General features: G+C 47.8%; 1 protein-coding gene across 5 annotated transcripts in view; it reads left to right on the top strand.

Moving 5' to 3' along the window:
* The window catches only part of LOC311141294 (EMI domain-containing protein 1-like), a 66,570-nt gene that overhangs the window by 11,481 nt on the left and 33,348 nt on the right, over positions 1-21,741 (top strand). For all 5 annotated transcript variants that reach the window (XM_084176584.1, XM_084176582.1, XM_084176583.1 and 2 more), the window contains exons 2-3: positions 645-758; positions 915-1,018. In XM_084176584.1, the coding sequence (XP_084032710.1) occupies positions 645-758; positions 915-1,018 (218 nt within the window). The remainder of the gene's footprint in view (positions 1-644; positions 759-914; positions 1,019-21,741) is intronic.

The raw sequence follows: 21,741 nt of genomic DNA, 5'->3' as shown, positions 1-21,741 counted from the left end.
TGAGAGAGAGAGAGAGAGATATTGTGGGTTTGTGGGTGTTTAATCAGATAATGATATGACCACCTGTTTCTTCTGGTTGTGTAGAACAGGTGTGGAGGAGAACTGAAGCCAATAGTACTTTTATCTTCCACTTTGTCTTATTGACTTTGAGTGTGCATGCTAAACCTGCTCTGTGTGTGTGTCCCCCTCTCTCTCCCCCCTCTCTCTCTCCCCCTCTCTCTCCCCCCTCTCTCTCTCCCCTCTCTCTCTCCCGCCTCTCTCCCCTCTCTCTCTCCTACCTTTCTCTCTCCTGCCTCTCTCTCCTGCCTCTCTCTCTCCTGCATCTCTCTCCCCCCTCTCTCTCTCCCCCCTCTCTCTCCTGCCTCTCGCTCTCCTGCCTCTCTCTGCCCTCTCTCTCTCCCCCTCTCTCTCTCCTGCCTCTTTCCCCTCTCTCTCCTGCCTCCCTCTCTCCCCCTCTCTCTCCTGCATCTCTCTCTCCTGCCTCTCTCTCCCCCCTCTCTCTCTCCCCCTCTCTCTCGCCTGCCTCTCTCCCCTCTCTCTCTCCTGCCTCTCTCTCCTGCCTCTCTCCTTCCCCCCTATCTCTCCCCCCTCTCTCTCTCCTCCCTCTCTCTCTCCCGCCTCTCTCTCTCCCCCCTCTCTCTCAGGAATTGGTGTCCCCATACGGTCACTAAGACGGTGACGTGCCAGGTGCAGAATGGAACGACCCTGCAGCGTGTCTACCACACATGTCGCTGGCCACAGGGATGCACAGAGGGAAGGTGAGTCTGGGACCTCTAACCCAAAACACAGCATGTCAAAACCTCACGAACACACCCCACATCTACAGCTTGATGAATGAACCACTAGATCAGAGGAACTGGTTCCTCCTTACATTGTTTGTGACATTGGCCTGTGCGTGTGCGCGTGTTCCCTAGCTACCGGACAGTGGTCAGACCCTCCTATAAGGTGGTGTACCGTGCCATCACCTCTCTGGAGTGGAAGTGCTGTCCAGGCTACAGCGGCACCACATGTGAAGAAGGTAAGAGGGCAACAGAGGGATTTATCCACTTACAGACTTCTCAGATCTCTGTACTTCTCTCATTTCTGGTCCCTGTAGTGTCTTTCTCTCTCTATGCATCTATTTTCCCCTCTCTCTCTCTCTCTCTCGCTCTCTCTCTCTCTCTCTCTCTCTCTCTCTCTCTCTCTCTCTCTCTCTCTCCCTTTCTCTCTTTCTCTCTGCTCCTCTGCTTGACTGACAGTGCTCACAACTGAAAAGCAGAACAATGAGGACATAAGGTTTTGTTGAGATTAGAGGTCCTGGAGTCCTGGAACCTGGTTCTGACACTCCTCAGCCATGGGGTGGAGGGAGAAACCGTGACGACCAGACGGCTGCCAGGCTGCCTCTCCCCTCCCCTTCCTCCCTCTCTCCACACTCTCACTCCTCTTTTCACTCTGGATTTTGGTTAACGTTCTCTCACTCTCTGGTTTAATATCGCTCTAATTTCTCTCTTTTTTTTTCTCATACCTTTCTCCCTGTCTCCAAGTTATCTTTTCTCACTTAGCTCAAGTTCAATAATGTATCTTTGTCTTTGTTCCATTCCTCCTTCCTATCAGCATATCTCTCTATCTCTATCTTTCTCTGTGTTATTCAGGATTCCCAGTTCCCCACTGTGTTAGTCTCTTAGGAGTTCCTCAGAACTAATATATGAGTAATATGGCTAAACTCTTTGGTACTTTCCACTAGGATACCCCTCTGTTTGCCTGCATCTTAACAAAACACTCTCACTCTCCAATGGTCTTGAGAAAACCTCACATCAGCATCTTAGGGCAGAGCCAACAGCCTCCAGTTTATTACTCTTCTAGGTTTTTACGTGTCCAATTTCACAGTCATTGAGTCAATTATTTGTTGTGGTTTAGAGTTATATAGTCCATCCCCTACCATGCTAACACTCTGTTATTGCTATTCTGATCATTTCAACTCCAGTAGCTCCCCCCGTCCACATGATCACGCCTCCACACACACCTCTCCTCACCCCTCTCACCCAGAACAGAACAGAGCCTTGGCGCTGGCTGGCCCCCTGTCTCAGTCTCGTCTGGTGTACAGGGTGGAGTGACTGTTTGTCCCAGGACCCGGGGCTGTTAGTGTTCTGGGTGGAACCGTAAATCGTTAAGCTTTGTGACACAGATTACAATAACCCTTGTCTGTGGTAAAACATTGAGTTCTCAGTGGTGTTGACATGGGACTGCTGTTTCCCTCCACAGCCAGCCCACTCCTCCCAGGTGAGCTAACAGTTTCTCTGGGGCCTCCCAGGGACACGCTGCCTGCTGCTGGGTGATGTAATGGGGCCTCATTTGGGAGAAATGACTCCACTTTTCCCACCAGCACACCCTTTACACATGTGCCTACACATGTTGACACAAGGTGTACACATGTAACACATACTCTGATACAGGGTACAAGACACTCAAAAACACCCATACACGCACGGATGAAAACAGGCTACCGAGATACACACACATGGAAAGCAGACAGACACACTGTCAAAACACCTAGAATTATCCAATGATGTGCTGGGGGAGATTCCCTCTGGTTGTAATGGAGGGCTGTGGTGGGGGTTTGACTGGAGGGCTGAGGGGGGGACAGGGATGCTGGGATTAGGCACTTATCAGAGCGCCGTTCCGGGTGGCTCAGATCACAGGCAGCGCTGAGTGGAAATGACAGCTACTATTCGGAGAGCCCTGCGCTGAAGCACTGTGGATAGCATCCAGGACCGCCCTCGGCACTCTGTAGGAGAGGCCCCTGACAGCACACAATCTGATACCCCTCCTCTCAGCCCCCTCATCCCCTTTCTTAAGGAGTAAAAACCAGCGACACAGGGATGACTGGAGATAGGATAGCACAAATTGTTGCCATAGCGTTGCCAAGGAAAGTTAGAGCGCCACTCACAGGTTCATTGAGTGTGAGGTCAAGTACAAGCTGTGTGCTTGTCGCATTGATGTGATTGTGTTCCTATGTTTCTGTGCAGATACATGTCCTAGAAAGTTTATTTGTATGTTTTAGCATATAACAGAGCACCTGTGTGTTATGGTGGCAGGTAGCCTAGCAGTTAAGAGCGTGAGCAAGACACTTAACCCTAATTGCTCCTGTAAGTCACTCTGGATAAGAGTATCTACTAAATGACTAAAATGTCAAATGCAAATGTAAATGTTATTAGTTATTGGTTGTAGTAGATATATGGGACATCTCGATTTTGGTCTGAAGTTGAACTGATGTGATGTCCTGTCCTCTTGATGTATGACCCCATTCAAAGTTCCAGTTTAAAGTAGTCGTAGGTGTTCCCCCCTTCCCTCCCTCTCTCCACCCCCCCCCCCCCTCCATCTGCTGCCTGTCTGCTGTCTGCCTCTCTGTGGAAAATGTGCATGATCCTCTGATCTACTTTACCTCCCCTACCTCTACCTCCTCTGTACTGCACCACTACCCTCACTGACTCCCCCCCAGGGCTGGTCAGCATTACTGCATCCGTCACCACAGCAGACAGGCAGACTGGGACTCTGACTGGGAGGGTGAGAGTAGAGGTGAGACTGAATGATGGCAATCCTCCTCACTCAGGAAAAGGCAGAGCGGTTTGCTGTAATCTTAGTGCTCAGTAGTGTTGTTTTCACTGTTGTTCATTCACTCACTTAGCTGAGTTCTTCCTATGTCCCATTACATGTGTACTCTCTGACCCTGTTAGGGGGTTTGGAGTCTGGTCCCCCCCTTGCTGCTCCCCTGCCTGCTGTCAGAGTGGTTGACTAGGGGTTCCGCATGTCTGGTCTGTCTGTCTGACCTAGAGATAACACATCTCTGTTTTAGTTTAAAACCCCTTGATGTGTTTTCCCCAGTCCTAATGACCCTAGGAGCAGAGTGCACCAACCCAGGATGAGTGATCGCACGCTATTGGATGGGTTCAGGTCACTCTGGCACCTGAGAGACTCTCTCGTCAAATCAGAGGCTCCCATGAGATCTGTGGCCTGTTGGCTCCACCACATCCAGCCCAGGGGCTCCAAAAGCAAAACATTACATCACACACAGGCTGATAACAGATAAACAGTCAGATAATCAATGTGGAGTAAGATAACACTGTATTAAGCCACCCCTCATATTGCTCTCTGTTTCTCAGGCCCCCACCCCAATCTCAAGCCTTGGCTCAAATTCCAGACCAGTGGTGTAATTACTAGGTACTAATTGTTTTCTATGAGGTTGGGGAGATATTGTCTTACTGCTGGACCTGGAACACAATGGCCTTTATCTCTGATTGAGCTTGATGGAGACACTTTCATAAGCTTTCAGATAACAGGGATATCCCTTCACCCTTCCAAGTAACAAAACTATTGTTTTCAGTGGGGATATCCCAAGTTACAGCAAATCAAATAACACTATCAAAAGTATACCCCATTTAGATAGCAATTTTATTATAACAGAATATCAAATGTATGCAATACAGGCTAGATTATGACATCCAATCTAGCTGTCAAACACATCAGTGTACCTACAGTATCAGAGGACTGTATCAAATGGAGATCACAGTCTCTCTGACATATAAACTGTGATAGTATTCATGTCTCCCTCAGGTCAGGTGTGTTAGTTGGCTTACTGCCCTTGTCCTCTGCTGTGACTGAGTTATGTGAGGATATAGTGTGAGGATGACACTGGGAGACTCCAGTTGATATCATGGACTGTATTTTATATATAGAGACAGGCACTTGAAAGCAACTCACCACCTCGGCAGCTTATCTCAGGAGAGGGCCGCAGGCAGGCAGCATATTGAGACAGGGAGGAGGTTTTGCTGAATTAGTGAGGTTGTCGGTGCTCTGCGGGGGAGTCCCCATCAAGCCATGTCTCGCAGCCAAGCTGAGGCTGCGGATTCTGGGCCCGCAATTATGGCGTGGCTGGAAGGTAGAGGCGCGGCGTCTGCAATAAGCCGCAGAAATGTAATCTGTGTTTTTACAGCTCAGCGTGGCTTATCAGAGACCTACACTCTAAGCCCCTTGCTTTAAACATCAATTGGCTGCAGCTTGCCATTAGCAAGGGGAGTGTGGGAGTATGTGGGTGCTGGTGTGTTCGGTGTGTCTGTGTGTGTGTCTGTGTGTGTATATATATGAGTGTGTGTGTGGGTGAAAGAGTGAGGTGTTGAGGATTTTTTATAGTGTAGGATACAGCTGTTAAGCATGATTAGCCGTTTTAATGGCTGTCGTTTCTAGTAGCTGTAAGTGGAAAGACCCCAGTGTGAGGTCACGGGTTTGGGGGCTGCACGAGACCAGTTCATCTCTTTGAGTGCCAGCCTCCACTCCCACTCCTCTTGGACCACACAAAGGAGCACTGTCAAAAACAAAATATGCTGACCCAACATAAAGCCACCATTTTCCAGAGCTGTCCCTGAAGTGGCCATTCTCCCTCCTCTCAACCACACGCCCCGGGTCCCCCAATCCCAGTGTTTGTGTAAATAGGTTGTAAAACCACTGGAACACTCACACATACAGTGGGGTCCGAAATGATTGACATCCTTGATAAAGATGTACAATAATGACTGTATAAAATAAATAATTCAAATACTGAGGAAGAGATTTTGTTTAGCAAGTAATACCTTTTTTTCTCTCAAAATGGTAGGGATCCAAATTATTGACCCCCCTAAAGATTCTTATAAATAAAGTAGTCAAAAGTGTAGTATTTGGTCCCATATTCCTAGCATGCAATGACTACATCAAGCTTGTGACTCTACAAACTTGTTGGATGCATTTGCAGTTAGTTTTGGTTGTGTTTCAGATTATTTTGTGCCCAATAGAAATGAATGGTAAATAATGTACTGTGTCATATAAGAGTCACTTTTATTGTAAATAAGAATAGAAACATGTTTTTCTAAACACTTCTACATGAATGTGGATGCTACCATGATTACAGATCATCCTTAATGAGTGTTAAAAATGATGAGTGAGAAAGTTACAGAGGGTCAAAGATCATACCCCCAAGACCTGTTAATCTCCCCTGTTGTTGGTAATGGTGAGAGGTTAGCATGTCTTGACTAATTTGTTTATAAGAAACTTTAGGGGTGTCAATAAATTTGACCCCTATCTTTTCAAGAAAAATCATTATTACTTGTTAAACAACATCTCTTTCTCTGAGCATTTGTATTAGTATAAAATAATATCATTTCCCAATATTTTTTTGAATACAATAGAGCTCAGTATTTGAATGATTTATTTTATACAGTCATTATTGCTCATCTTTATCAAGGGTCTCAATAATTTTAGACCCCATTGTACATACACACAAACACACACATACGTACGCATGCTTACTGATTTATTTATAAGGAAACATAAACACACATGTCACATTTCACAAACGTGCACGTTCAGATACACTCACAACACAGGAGGTGGTAATGGCTGGAGCGGAATCAGTGAAATGGTATCAAATACATCAAACACATGGTTTGATGCCATTCCATTCGCACCGTTCCAGCCATTATTATGAGCCGTCCTCCCCTCAGCAGCCTCCACTGACTTAAAATCACCCACAAAACATTATTTACACAGACACACATACCCACAAAGGCATGCCCCCAGCAGAATGCAGACATGCCTGTGCTGCGGAGATTCATGGGCGTGTAAATGGCGAGCGACAGCAGCGCAAGTGCCAAGCCCAAATTGGAAGCAGCTGAAGCTGAGGGGAGGGGAGCTGAGGGCCCCAGATGAGATTAGAGGCAGGAGCATCCAGCCCCTCGCTTCGCCACTCAGAAGAGAATAATCACAACAGCCATTAATTACCATATGACACCAGTCATTTTATCAGTATGACCAGCCATCAATTAACTAAAGCAAACAGGGAAAAAAAAGCATTTTTCTCCCTCTGTTTGCCCCTCTGTCGTGCTCCTCTGTTGATGTGTGTGTACTCGTTTGTTAGGATGGAAATGGTAAAGAGTTGTTTATATTATTTCGAGGTATATCTTCGAGGAAACCAACTTTTGCCACAGGTGAGATGAGGGTTGAGATTCCCTGTGCTGCATGCAGGTCAGTTTATTTATGGTTTCCCTGGCCTCCGTTCTGAGTCCCTAGGGGGGCGTGGATTATTGAAAATCATGCTACTTCTTCTTCTTCTGGGGAAATGGACCCAGCAGGCAGAGCTAGAACTTGTAAGGCTGCAGGGATGAAAATAGTGAGACTGTGCGCACACACACACAGTCCTACCCCATGGCAGCCACTATGCACTCCTCTGTCTCCAATAAATCAGAGGCATTTCCTCTCACGCTGCAGTTTAACAGGGCCTGTGTGTGGGCTGTATGAGTGACCCATAAACCCACAGGCACTCTGTAGCTCCGTTCAGGGCCCTGCACAGCAAAGGACTATCAATGGGAACAGGGACAGAGGGGCAGAGGAAGGGAGAGAGAGGGAGAGAGAGAGAGGCAGTGGGAGAGAGAGGCAGAGGGAGAGCGTGGCGGTGGGAGAGAGGGGCAGAGGAAGGGTGAGAGAGGGAGAGAGAGAAAGGCAGTGGGAGAGAGAGGCAGAAGGGAGAGAGATGCAGAGGGAGATAGGAGGGGGGAGAAAGGGGGAACAGGAAGGGAAACTAGGGTTTTGACATCTTAAAAATAACTCTCCAATATCCTATTATTTTGCTTGGGGAGGGGCGGGGTCAGTGTCACTACTGACATCACCCCTCATCTCCCTTTGTTATCCTCAGTTCTCAGGAGTAGCTAGTGGTGTAAAGGTCAGTCATGGTGTGGTATGGTGCTGCAGCCCTCAACTGTCTCTGCTCTAAATCCTCATTGATGTCATCAGAGGTGCACTAGGCCTGTCTGCTGTCCCTCAACCCCTCAGAGTGTAAACCAATTACCATCCCTCAACCCACCAAGGCACCATTCAGAGGTAGTGAGTGACATGTAGTAGTTAGAACACAGAGCTTTACTGTGTTTTGGCGTCGTTGAGTCTGAGACAACAGCAGCATTGATGGGGCTGGCCTGTGCTCTCAGTGTGCTGGTAGTGATGTACTGTACAGCCCTGAGATCACCTGGCCTAGCGCTGCCTGGCTCCCAGTGGGACTGCCATCCCTCCATCTGTGGAGCTCTTTTAATCTCTCTTCTACCTCTCTCCTCGCCTTACCGTTTCAGTCTCTCCACTCTCTTCTCCTCTCCTGTCTTCTCACAGCATCATTCCTCTCCCCTTTTCTCTCTCCTTTGGTCTGCTTTATCTCTCCTCCCCTTTTCTCTCTCCTTGTGCAGTGCCTCAGTCCTGCCTGCCTCTCAGTCCTCCACACTGCCTGCTCTCTCTCTCTTTCTCTCTTACTTCTCTCTTTATTATTTTAATAAAGCCCTGGGCAGCTGCAGATATGAATCAGAATGAAATCTCCCTCCTCTTATTTCCTCCCTCCCTCCTGCAGTTGTGTCCAGATGCTGCAAGGCAGAATGTTTAGTATGAAACCAGCATGTAAACAAATCTAGCAGTTGCTATGTTGGTGCTGTGTATCATACTGTCTATATGCAGTGTCTGTTTGAGGTTTTGTGTACTCCCAGAAGTTTTAATTGTCTGGTTGCACACTTGTCATCTATAAGAGTGCAAAAACATATTACGACACCACATGAGAAAGATTCAAAGTGTTTTGGTCCAATGGGCTGGGATTGAGGAAGCAGCTATCTAACCCAGGCCACACCTCCCCCCACCACCACACTCCCTTATCCCAAAACACAGACAGACCAACAACCATAACAGGACAGGTGGTGGTGACATCATTTATGACCCTTCATTTCAAGGACCTCCCAAAATCCCTCTTCTTGCTCTTTGTCTAAGACCCAGCACTTCAAACCTGGACCGCTGGATGGATGAGTGGACTCCAGTGCAGTCACATTGGTGTCCCCACTCCTCTCCCCTTTTTAGTCTTCCTCTCCCCTCCCCTCAGTGGCTGCTGCTGACGTGGTGGAGGGAGGTGGTGCTGAGTCAGAAAGAGAAGAGGTCTGGTGATGGTTAGTTCTGGGTTGAGAAGGGGCTGGAGAAGGAAAAGTTTTTTTTGGGATGAGCTGCTCTTACACACAGGCTAATTAGAGACATGCCTGGCTCTGTGAGCAGCAACCAGAGAAAACAGAGGACACCGCTTCTCTGGGCTCTGTGGAACCAAATGCCTTGACTGGGGGAAAATTATTTCACCTCATAGGGTGGGACAGGGAACAATGGAAGGTATAGGGGCGTGTCTCTAAAGATCAGATGACTGATATATGAGACCAATGAAAGTGATTGGCTGGCAGACAGGCTGTGCGTTTACAGTAGGGTGTGGAGGAGATAGAGAAAGTGTGAAGATCTCTGATAAGACCCATGAGTGACCCATCTCTCATCGTGTGTGTGTGTGTGTGTGTGTGTGTGTGTGTGTGTGTGTGTGTGTGTGTGTGTGTGTGTGTGTGTGTGTGTGTGTGTGTGTGTGTGTGTGTGTGTGTGTGTGTGTGTGTGTGTGTGTGTGTGTGTGTGTGTGTGTATATATGTGCGTGTCTATGTCTGCGTCTGGATTGTGCCACATGTGAGACAGTGACAGTCCTCCTCAGCACAGCCCTGTTTCTGACACTGTATCTGGCACTTGGAGAATGAGTGTACGTTCATACATGCGCCAGACAGATGAGGAGCGTTTCCCTCTGCAGTGTACTGTTTACCTACTAATAGTGCGTGTGCGTAAGACATTTAGGAGAGAGCTCATATCTCCTCCTCTGTCCTGACTCCTCCACTGTCACACCTCAGAGACCTCTGGACTCCATCATACTGCCATCCCTCACTCACTCACTCACACACACACACACACAGGCTCCTCTCTGCTCTCTTCTCCATGGACTTGGCCAAACTAAACTTTAACGCTGTCTGTTGCCCTCTTCCTGACCAGAGAAGTGACATGTGTTGATGAAGGGGCTCAAGTGATGGTCAGGGAGTGTGTTGTGCTCCCAGGTCATGGGTTCAGGGCTGAAGGAAGAGGAGGAAGAGAAGGAGGAAGCGAAGGATGGTGTGACTGTGTCAGGGCAGTGTGCCAGAGGGTTGAGATCATTAACAACAGGATGAACCTCTGAACCTCCAAACCTTGGCCCACCACCCTCTGGGACTCATCCAGTAGGGGTTAACAGCCTCAGTGTTATGGTTATGTGTCCGCCCTCCTCACCTCTCCCCTGCTCCCCCCTGGCCAGGAACATAAATACAGACTAATGAGAGAGGAGAGCTGTGTGTTCCTGCCTCCTCAGATGTTTATGGTCCTCTCACTCCTTCACACTGAGCTGAGCTCACAGCCAGGGCCTGGCAACACACACACACGCACACGCACACCGACACAGATAATACTCCACATTCACACATACACTGAGTGTACTAAACATTAGGAACTCCTTCCTAATATTGAGTTGCACACCCTTTTGCCCTCAGAATAGCCTCAATTTGTCAGGGCATGGACTCTACAAGGTGTCGAAAGCGTTCCACAGGGATGCTGGCCCATGTTGACTCCAATGCTTCCCACAGTTGTGTCATGTTAGCTGGATGTCCTTTGGGTGGTGGACCATCCTTGATACACACAGGAAACTGTTGAGCGTGAAAAACACAGCAGCATTGCAGTTCTTAACACACTCAAATCGGTGTCCCTGGCACCTACTACCATAACCCGTTCAAAAGCACTTAAATCTTTTGTCTTGCCCATTCACCCTCTAAATGGCACACATACACAATCCATGTCTCAATTGTCTCAAGGCTTAAAAATCCTTCTTTAATCTGTCTCCTCCCCTTCATCTACACTGATTGAAGTGGATTTAACAAGTGACATCAATAAGGGATCATAGCTTTCACCTGGATTCATCTGGTCGGTCTATGTCACGGAAAGAGCATGTTTTGTATACTCAGTGTATATATACAGACACACTATGACAGACAGACAGACAGACAGACAGACAGACAGACAGACAGACAGACAGACAGACAGACAGACAGACAGGACAGTAAATAAATGCAGAGAGAGAGAGAGAGGGAAGGAGAGAGAGAGAGAGAGAGAGAGAGAGAGAGAGAGATGGGGGGAGGTCTAGACCAGTGGAGGCTCCTCAGAGGAGGAAGGGGAGGACCATCCTCCTCAGTGAATTTCATAAAAATAAAAAGTTATAAATTTTTTAGAAAAAACTATATTAAATATATTCCCATGTCACCAAATAATTGATTAAAACACACAGTTTTGCAATGAAGGTCTACAGTAGCCAGAACAGCACTCTGTAGGGTAGCACCATGGTGTAGCCAGAGGACAGCTAGCTTCTGTTCTCCTCTGGGTACATTGACTTCAATACAAAACCTAGGAGGCTTATAGTTGTCACCCCCTTCCATAGACTTACACAGTAAGTATGATAACTTCCGGAGGACGTACTCCAAACTATCAGAGCTCTTGCAGCATGAACTGACATGTTGTCCACCCAATCAAAGGATCAGAGAATAAGCTACAATTAGCTAGCACTGCAGTGCATAAAATATGGTGAGTAGTTGACTCAAAGAGAGAAAAATACAATAGGTGAACAGTTTTGAACAAATGTATTTATTTAAAAATGAAGGAGAAGCAAGAGAGAGAGAGAGAGCGAGACAGAGAGATAGCTATATTTAGTTGTATTTCTTTCACTTTCACTTTCACTTAGCTAGCGAATGCTGCTAGCTAGTTTAGCCTACTCAAACACCCGGCTCAAACAGAGAGGGATGCTATGTTAGCAGCTGGCTATGGCTATGGCTATCCAACACTGGAACTTTTCCAAGTCAAGGTAAGCTTTTGGTTTTATTATTTTATTGCCACGGGGCCCGCCGGTGTAACTGCTAAACTGCTTTCTAACTGTACATTGTACTGCATGTTTGTAGCGGGTTTACTAATGCGTTAGTTCTAGTAGCTATGTTGACTGACGTTAGCTAATATGGTGACAACGATATAGGCTTTGTGTACCGGTTATGATATGAAGGTTTGTCTTGGAAATTTTTTTGTTGCCTGGTCACAGACAGCTGATGTGTTGTGCACTGAAGCCCACAAGCAAAGGGAAAAGGTGAGAGGACGAACGTGCGTAGATGTGAGAAGGAATGAACAGGCAAAGTGATCATGCTGTTTGTATGTGGCTGCTATGAAAGTGAACTGTGTTTGCGTTTGATCAAGGGTGTATTCATTCTGCCGATTCTGTTGAAAAACATTTCTTAAACGGAAGTAAACAGAACGAAACAGGGATAAACATACTTGAATTTGTCCAATAGAAGCTCTCGTTTGCAACTGTTGGACTAATGATTACATCCAAGATCAGCTAGATCACGTGTCAAACTCATTCCACAGAGGGCCTAGTGTCTGCGGGTTTTCGCTCCACTCTTGTATTTTGTACTTTATTTATTAATTAAGGTCACTAATTAGTAAGGATGTCACGACTTCTGCCGAGGCTGCCTCCCCTCCTTGTTCGGGCAGGCTTCGGCGTTCATCGTCACCGGCTTACTAGCCACTGCCGCTCCCTATATCATCATTCCATTTGTCTTGTCTTGTCAATTACACACACCTGGTTCATATCCCCTCATTAGACCGTGTATAAGTGTTCCCTCTGCCCCCTTGTCCTTGTGGGTGATTGTTTTATGTGAGTTGAGTGTAGCTCGGTGGAACTACTCGTACCTTGTATTGCCGGGGTAGATATTTCCCCTGTGCCTGTATTTTGTTGGAGCTACCCGTACCTTGTTTTGCCAGGGTATATTGTTCCCCTGTGCCTGTATTTTGTGGTCGCTATCTAGCGCAACTGTGTACGACGGAATAAACTCTGTATTCGGTGATTTATCCTCCTGCGCCTGACTCCTTCTAATCACACTCATCACAGAATCACCCACCCGCTATGGAGTCAGCGAGAGAGGAGCGCATGCCTGGAGTCGTGGCATGGGTCCAGGAGCATTCCACGATGCTGTCCAGCTTGGGGGAAGCGATGAATCGGGTTCTTCAGGTCGTCCAACGCCTGGAGAGGAAAGGACCCGATCTGTCGAGACCAGCTGGCCAACCGGATCCAGCCACCCACACCCCAGCACCCGGAGGGATCCAGATATCCTGACCACGGGAGTTCGACGGGACGGCGGTGCTCTGCCAAGGATTCCTCCTCCAACTGGAGCTCTACTTCTCCAGCATCAGGCCGGCCCCATCGGAGCGGGAGAAGGTGTCCGTCCTCGTTTCCTGCCTCTCGGGGAAAGCCCTGGAGTGGGCCAATGCAGTTTGGAACGAAGGAGGAGCCGCGTTTGAGAACTACGGGGAGTTCGCTCACCTCTTTAGGGCGGTCTTCAATCACCCGCCCAAGGGTCGAGAGGCGGGCGAGCGGCTGGTCCACCTGAGGCAGCGGACGAGGACCGCGCAGGACTTCGCATTTGAATTTCGGACTCTTGCAGCGGGGTCCGGGTGGAACGAGCGGGCCCTGATCGACCATTTCCGGTGCCATCTGCGGGAGGACGTCCGACGGGAGCTAGCCTGCTGGGACACCATGTTGTCCTTCACGCAACTGGTGGACATGGCCATCCATTTGGACAACCTGCTGGCAGCCAGAGGATGTCCTGGAAGTGGTCTGCCCGTTCCCACCCTGGCCGACTCGGAGCCCGAGCTGATGGAGCTGGGTGGAGCCACCGTCCGAGAGAGCGGAGGACGACAGCGACAGTGCCACTCTGGTGGCACAAAGGGACAGTACACCACACGTTGTCGTCAATGTGCTTTTGGGTCTGGAGGCGGCAGGCAGGGCACTCTCGCATCACCCCAGGTATCAAACACCCACACTCGTTCAGAGCCCTCTGCTGCGCACTGTACCCTACCTATCTACTTTCCCGATCACATGGTAGTTCCCCAGTGTAAGGCGCTAGTCGATTCAGGCGCAGCTGGGAACTTTATGTACAGGGCATTCTCACGCCGTCTAGGCATTTCATTGGTTCCCCTATCCATTCCACTCCTCATCAGAGCAGTTGACAGTCGACCATTAGGTTCCGGGTTTGTTCAGGAAGTTACTGCAGCAGTCACCATGATTACCCAGAAGACTCATTGTAAGCGGATAATTTTTTCTATTATTGAGTCCCCTGCTTTCCCTGTGGTATTAGGTATCCCTTGGTTAGCACTCCACAACCCCACCTTCTCATGGCCGCAGAGGGTTCTCACGGGGTGGTCGCGAGAGTGTCAGGGTAGGTGTCTAGGTGTTTCCGTTGGTGCAACCACGGTGGAAAGTCCAGACAGTACCTCTACCGTGCGCATTACCCCCAAATACCTCGATTTGGCACACGCATTTTCAAAAACGCAGGCTACCCAGTTACCACCTCATCGGGCGGGGGATTGCGCGATAAACCTCCAGGTAGACGCTGTACCTCCCAGGAGTCATGTGTACCCCCTGTCGCAGGCTGAAACGGTGGCTATGGAAACATATGTCACCGAGTCCCTGCGCCAGGGGTATATACGTCCCTCCACTTCACCCGCCTCCTCGAGTTTCTTCTTTGTGAAGAAGAAAGACGGCGGTCTGTGCCTGTGCATTGATTATCGACCACTGAACAAGGAGACGATCAGATTTAGTTATCCTCTCCCCCTCATTCCGTCAGTGATCGAGTCAATGCATGGGGCGCGCTTCTTCACCAAATTAGATCTCAGGAGTGCGTACAACCTGGTGCGTATACGAGAGGGGGATGAGTGGAAGACAGCATTTAGCACAACCACGGGGCATTATGAATACCTGGTGATGCCCTACGGTTTGATGAATGCTCCATCTGTCTTCCAGTCCTTTTTCCAGCAGTCCGTCTCCTTCCTCGGATACCGCATTTCAGCCGTGCGTAATTGGCCGACTCCACCCATGGTTAAGGAGGTGCAGCGCTTCCTTGGCTTCGCCAACTACTATCGGAGGTTTATCCGGGGCTTTGGCAAGGTCGCAGCTCCCATTACATCCCTGTTGAAGGGTGGGCCATCCCGGCTCCGCTGGTCTGCTGAGGCTGACCTGGCCTTCAGCAAACTGCAGGGTCTGTTCACCTCAGCCCCGGTACTGGCCCACCTCGATCCATCACTACCGTTCGTAGTGGAGATGGACGCGTCCGAGGTAGGGATAGGCGCTGTCCTGTCTCAACGCTCGGGCACGCCACCCAAGCTCTGCCCCTGTGCCTTCTTCTCTAAGAAGCTCAGCGCGGCAGAGCAGAACTACGACGTTGGTGATCGGGAGCTGTTGGCTGTTGTCAGAGCCTTGACCGTGTGGAGGCATTGGCTCGAAGGAGCGAAACACAGTTTCCTCGTCTGGACGGACCACGATAACCTGGAGTACATCCGGGCAGCGAGGAGGCTGAATCCTCATCAGGCCAGGTGGGCCCTATTCTTCACCCGGTTCGATTTTACACTGTCATACATACCGGGTACGAAGAATGTGAAGGCAGATGCATTGTCACGGCTGTATGACACAGAGGAGAGGCCCAGAGACAACACCCCCATACTCCCGGCCTCCTGCATTGTGGCGCCGGTAGTATGAGCGATGGACGCGGAGAACCCTGTCGTTCTCCGCTAACATCAAGGCGGTGACCCGATCCTGCAGGTTCATGCTCTACAACATTCGGAGAGTACGACCCTGCCTTACACAGGAAGCGGCACAGGTCCTAATCCAGGCACTTGTCATCTCCCGTCTGGATTACTGCAACTCGCTGTTGGCTGGGCTCCCTGCCTGTGCCATTAAACCCCTACAACTCATCCAGAATGCCGCAGCCCGTCTGGTGTTCAACCTTCCCAAGTTCTCTCACGTCACCCCCCTCCTCCGCACACTCCACTGGCTTCCAGTTGAAGCTCGCATCCGTTACAAGACCATGGTGCTTGCCTATGGAGCAGTGAGGGGAACGGCACCTCCGTACCTTCAGGCTCTGATCAGTCCCTACACCCAAACGAGGGCATTGCGTTCATCCACCTCTGGCCTGCTGGCTCCCCTTCCTCTGCGGAAGCATAGTTCCCGCTCAGCCCAGTCAAAACTGTTCGCTGCTCTGGCACCCCAATGGTGGAACAAGCTCCCTCACGACGCCAGGACAGCGGAGTCACTCACCACCTTCCGGAGACATTTGAAACCCCACCTCTTTAAGGAATACCTGGGATAGGATGAAGTAATCCGTCTAGCCCCCAACCCCCCCCCCCCCCCCCCCCCAAAAAATAAAAAATAAAAATAAAAATATTTGTTGTAAAGTGGTTAACCCACTGGCTATAGGGTGAATGCACCAATTTGTAAGTCGCTCTGGATAAGAGCGTCTGCTAAATGACTTAAATGTTAAATGTAAATATAGAGCAGGCATTACGCACAGATCCATCTCCACCTCAGTGTCCAGCTGGGCTGCGGTACGTGCCTGCTCTTATCCGTGATCGGCTGATCTACTGGGCACACACGTCACCCTCCTCTGGTCACCCAGGTATCGGTCGTACAGTGCGCTGCCTGACCGGAAAGTACTGGTGGCCTACCTTGGCTAAGGACGTGAGGGTGTATGTCTCCTCCTGCTCGGTGTGCGCCCAGAGTAAGGCACCTAGGCACCTCCCAGCGGGTAAGTTACATCCTTTACCAGTTCCACAACGACCATGGTCTCACCTAAGTGTTGATATCCTGGAACTCCAGTCACCTGGTTGTCTAGGTCTTAATTGAAAGGAAAAATCAAAAACCCGTTGACTCTCGGCCCTCCATGGAATGAGTTTGATACCCCTGAGCTAGATGCAGGCAAGAGTGTGCAAGGCGGTATTGAATGTGCCACTGTCTGTCACCTTGACTACTCAAAATGTTTATCTCGACCTGTGCACCCACGTTGTAAACTGTCATTCATAGGCTAGGTTGTAGCAACCTCATGATGGGTATGGGGAAAATAGAGTACCATGTAGTAGCCTAAATCTATCGATGTTACATTGAGCTGGGCGAATGGAATATGAATGACAGTCATCCAACATGCTATAATAGAAATAAGGCCATGCTCATTAAACGGCACCGACCTCCACTGGTCTAGACATACTGTTGTCTTAGTGCTACTGGGTGGGAGCACAGCAGAGCCTCCAGTCACAGTCCTGTCTATCTGCTGTTGTCATTGGAGCGAGGCAGGGAGAAGAGGCAGGGAGAAGGGTGGCTCTTTAGTACTGGCTGGGTGATGTCATGGCTGTATTATTTCTGTTGGCTCACCTCTGTGTTGTCTGTCTGAAGGGTTCACCTGACAGGGACTGCACTGTCTCGGTCTGAGAGACAGTGCTAAGATTCCTTAACATGACCGGCATGCTGTCTGTTGCCTTATTCTGCAGATAGATACCTCACCTAAAAGACGAGCTGTGAGTTTGGATGAAATAATGCACTGATACACAAATCTCTCTGTCTCTGTCTCCTCAAATAATGTTTTTCCTCCCTGGACATAAACCCATCATTACATCCTATTTATAAAAGAACAGAAGCATTATTCCCAGCTAATGCATCTTTTGTATGAAACGTCCACTGTGGCTGTGTAAACCTCGCTGCTGGTGTAAACAGAGACTCATTCAGGCTGTGTTACCGAAGCTGCAACCGGATGGGTTCTGAACCTGAGACTGTTGAGAAGTGCTAAAAGTCCCAGCACAGTTTAGATCCTAACCATCTCTCCCTCCTCCTCTCTTTCTCCCGCTCTGTCAGACGAGTAATGTATTCACCCCATTGTAGATGGAGAGAGAGAGAGATGGCGGTGAAAGACATGAGCAGCCGAACGAGTGAAAATGTGGCATTGCTCCAAAGGGACACGTTTCTCTGAGTGCTGCCAGGTAGAGAAAGAGCAAAGAGAAGAAAGAGGCTGGAGAAAGGGATGTTCTCTCCTCCCCTTTTCATTGTTAGTCCTGACACTTGGCAGCGATGGCAGAGGGGTTTGGATGGCACAGTGTTTTTCAGCCAGCGGTGTGGAAAATAAGGTCATTGTAATAAAGAGAAGAGGAGAAACGGGATGTTTATTCTCTGTTTGAAAGGTTGTGTTTAAGGTTGGTAGGGCCATAGCCTGAGAGGAACCAATACTGACTGGACTGACTGATCAGCTGACCTAACTGATGGTGATGATGAAGGTGATGATGAAGGTGATTCAGTTGAAGTATTGGATTAGAGGGTTGAGGTCTTTCATACATGACAGCTTCTTGCAGGAGTCTGCAGCCATTCCCTGCTCTACACATGGGTGATTGCTAGGAGGGGTAAAAGGCCAGAGTAAGGAGTGAGGGTAGGGGCAGTGTTATGGAACAATACCATGCTTTATTTCTTAATGGCTGTACCCACGCTATCCCTGGAAACCTCTCAACACATTCTCGTGTTCAGTCAAACATACTGAAACCCCTTAAGGGTGTATGTTCTAAGTATGTCAGACCTCTGAGGACAATGTCCCTCTGTGCATTGGTCAAAGCTGAAGAAAGGAAGCATGTCTCTAGTGTTTCACATAGTGTATCATTTCCTCTCAGCGTTCAGTCAGTCATAATAGATAGAGATTCATATCTAAGATAGTCCAACAGAGTTGTTTCAGCCCTGTAGTACACTCAGTTCCCTTCTCTTTTTCGCTCTCATTTCCCCTCTACTCTCCCACATTCACTGGCGGGCCGGAATGCTGTGGTTACCATGGACACCTGCCAGAGGTGCAGAGATTCCTGAGGCGTTTATGAGCGACGGTCCAGACTGGCTTGGTACTGACAGACTCCTACTCTTCCTCTCTTCCTCTCTCCCTCTCTCTTTCTCTTTATGTTTGTATAGCAGTGATGGAGCCCTCACACACTCTCAGATCCACTCAGGGGAGGGAGAGGACATGCTGTGAGATGCTGGTTAGGATCAGTCATCTTTCTCAAGGAGCTCTTTTTGCAAACTGGAATTCCTTTCTCATTGGCTGCACCTGACAGAGCAGAAACCTGACCCGCCCGTAACAGTACAGCCAGGTTCAACAGCTCTGCACATTGTTCCATAGTGTTCCATAGTGTTTCAGAAGGGTCTTACAATGGGACGGAGCATGTCAGCGCCAGGCAGCTAGCTGCCCTCCTCTGTGAATGTGTCTGAAGGACAGACGAAGGGAGGAGATGCATCATCAGCCTATAAAAGACTAACCTCAACATCCATCGTCTGCCCTGTCCATGCAATACTTGAATGTTAAGGTTGTGAATATAATATTTTGTTATCTGTAATGACTTGTAGTGAAATGCTATTGTGTGTGTGTGTGTGTGTGTGTGTGTGTGTGTGTGTGTGTGTGTGTGTGTGTGTGTGTGCGTGTGGTGTGTATGTGCTCTCCAGACTACTGTCTTTTAAACTTTTAAACTGTGAAATAGTTCCACCAAGCCTGGCTGATATGGTTTTATATGAGTCAGTCATGGCAGAGATAGGGATTATCATTGAACCCTGTCGCTATGGAAGCAGCCAAGGAGTCACACATGTCAATTATGATAACTCGCCCCCTCGCTCCCCTTTCCACCCTCACCACCCGCAAAAATAAGGTAAAAGGCTTTAGTGCTGAAATTGCACTAAATTACTTTCATTTTCCACTTGCTTCAGCATGTCATCATCTCACCACCAAGTGATGTCATTATAATTATAAAGATTTCATAAAGATTTTAAATGAAACACTTTTTATGACAGCTTTGTGTAAATACATTTTTATGTAGATGGGAGTATAATGATTTTAACATGATTGTCCTAAATTGTTACTTGTGATTTTTACAGCTTTCATGAGTAGTTTAACAGGCTGCTGATAAAACATAAATGGTCTGCTAAGTCAAGGACCTTGTTCCTATTAAACTCTATCAATTATATTATACTCCCTCAAAAACGACCTAGAAACTTCAGTTCAATTATCACCTTCATAAACCCATTAAGTCCTAAAATAGGGCGGCAGGTAGCTTAGTGGGTAAGAGCGTTGTGCCAGTAACCGAAAGGTCGCTGGTTCTAATCCACGAGCCGACTAGGTGAAAAATCTGTCGATGTGCCCTTAAGCAAGGCACTTAACCCTAATTGCTCATGTAAGTCGCTCTGGATAAGAGCGTCTGCTAAATGACTAAAATGTAAATGTAAAAAGGGTTGAAGTCAGAGAGGGAGAGAGAGGATGAAGATAGAGGGAGAGAGAGGATGAAGATAGAGGGAGAGAAAGGGAGAGAGAGAGAGAGAGAGAGAGGATGAAGACTAGTGGTCTTCATTGGTCCAACAGATCTGAAATTCCGAAATCCAACCAAGAGCGGGTCCGGATCCTAAATTCTGACTTTTGTCTCAGATCTGATATAATTGCCACGAGTCTCGGGTATGTGCAATTAAAATAGATTTACCGACTGGAGCTGAATGGACCCGTCCTCTATTAATTTAATGTGTGTGAGTCGATGAAAACTGCGTGAGCTTGTTATCTGTCAGCAGGTTGAAACGCAATAAAACGTATAGCTTATGTCCAGCTGAAACTGGTTCCGGCTGCTTCCATCATGTGCGCCTGCTGCTGAGGAGAGAGAGAGCAAGCGAGTGGAAGGAGCCTTGACCTAGGCTACTGTTGATTGTGAAGATGGAGGCCTTTTTCATTGAAGTAAAATTCAAGTTAGAGGAGAAAGACTATAGTGAAAAGAAGCCGACAAGGGGAATGTTGTAGTGGACAAAGATGAGAAGAACGTTGGCGCGACCAAATGGACTGTGCGTGCAACTCGCTAATCAGGTTTGATGCAATTTTCTAACTTTTATGTATTTATTTATTATAATTTATTTTATCATTATTATTATTATTGTACATCATCATTATTATTGTAGGCCTATTTAAGAATCTAAACCATTTCTTTATATATGCAAAAAGTGTTTTGTTTCATTTTGTTGATGCATTTCCGTTGGCTAAATTAAGTTCGAACTGTCTTTTTAATTTTGTGCTATATTTAGTTGAAGATTAAAAATAGGCCTGTTGTGTCTATGGGTATCTGGAAGTCTATTGGTATTTGCTAGCATACTAGTAGATACCCATAGACTTCCAGTCATTGCACTAACACTAGTTAGCATTGGCTCGCGAAACGACCTCTTAACTTCCTTCAAACTGGACGGTTCATCTGACTTTGGGGAAGTAGATAATGGTCCTCATTGCCCAAAGCCCGAAGTATCCCTTTAAGAAACTGTTGTCAAGGTTTGGTGTGGTATGGCTATTATTAAGGTTTAGCTATGCAGGCCTATTAAGGCAGTGCGCACCAGCGCTCCAACTGACTCTGACAGTTGAACTTGAGGTGAGGAAGAATGTTTTAGGTCTACCAGAGTTACTCCTTTAATCTAACAATATAATGCTAATCTTTACAAAAAATATTCTGAGAGAATTAACAAATTTGCCTCCTTCTGTACGCCTATATCTGTATAGTAGTAGTAGCCTATCTGACAAGTATAAAGAAATGAATGTCATGTTGGGAACATGTCGCCGGTCACTCTAGGGCTAGGCCGAAGCTTCTCTTCCTTTATATTGATATTTTAAATATGAATATCATGCAATGGACGCCTAGGCCTATAGTCCTATATTCATGCAATGCCATGATGCATTTAGCGCTCAAATCTCCAACAGCTGAACCATGAGGTGGACAATTATTGTTTTAGGAAAGTAAAAACCAATAGAACATAGGCTATAAAGTTTTGAATATGCTACACATCGAAACAATTAATATATTTTATTTTATTTGTTATAGGCAGTTTTTAAGGACACAACTGTGGATCATTTGGCCAATATCATTTGTTTGTTGATGGTGCTGGCAGCGCCCGGTCGGAGGTTTCTTTCTCTCTCTCTTTCTACTCTCCGATCTGAACGGGT

This window comes from Coregonus lavaretus (assembly GCF_964263955.1).
Source record: "Coregonus lavaretus genome assembly, chromosome: 14".
NCBI lineage: Eukaryota > Metazoa > Chordata > Actinopteri > Salmoniformes > Salmonidae > Coregonus > Coregonus lavaretus.
This window is presented reverse-complemented; position numbering and strand designations above follow the sequence as displayed.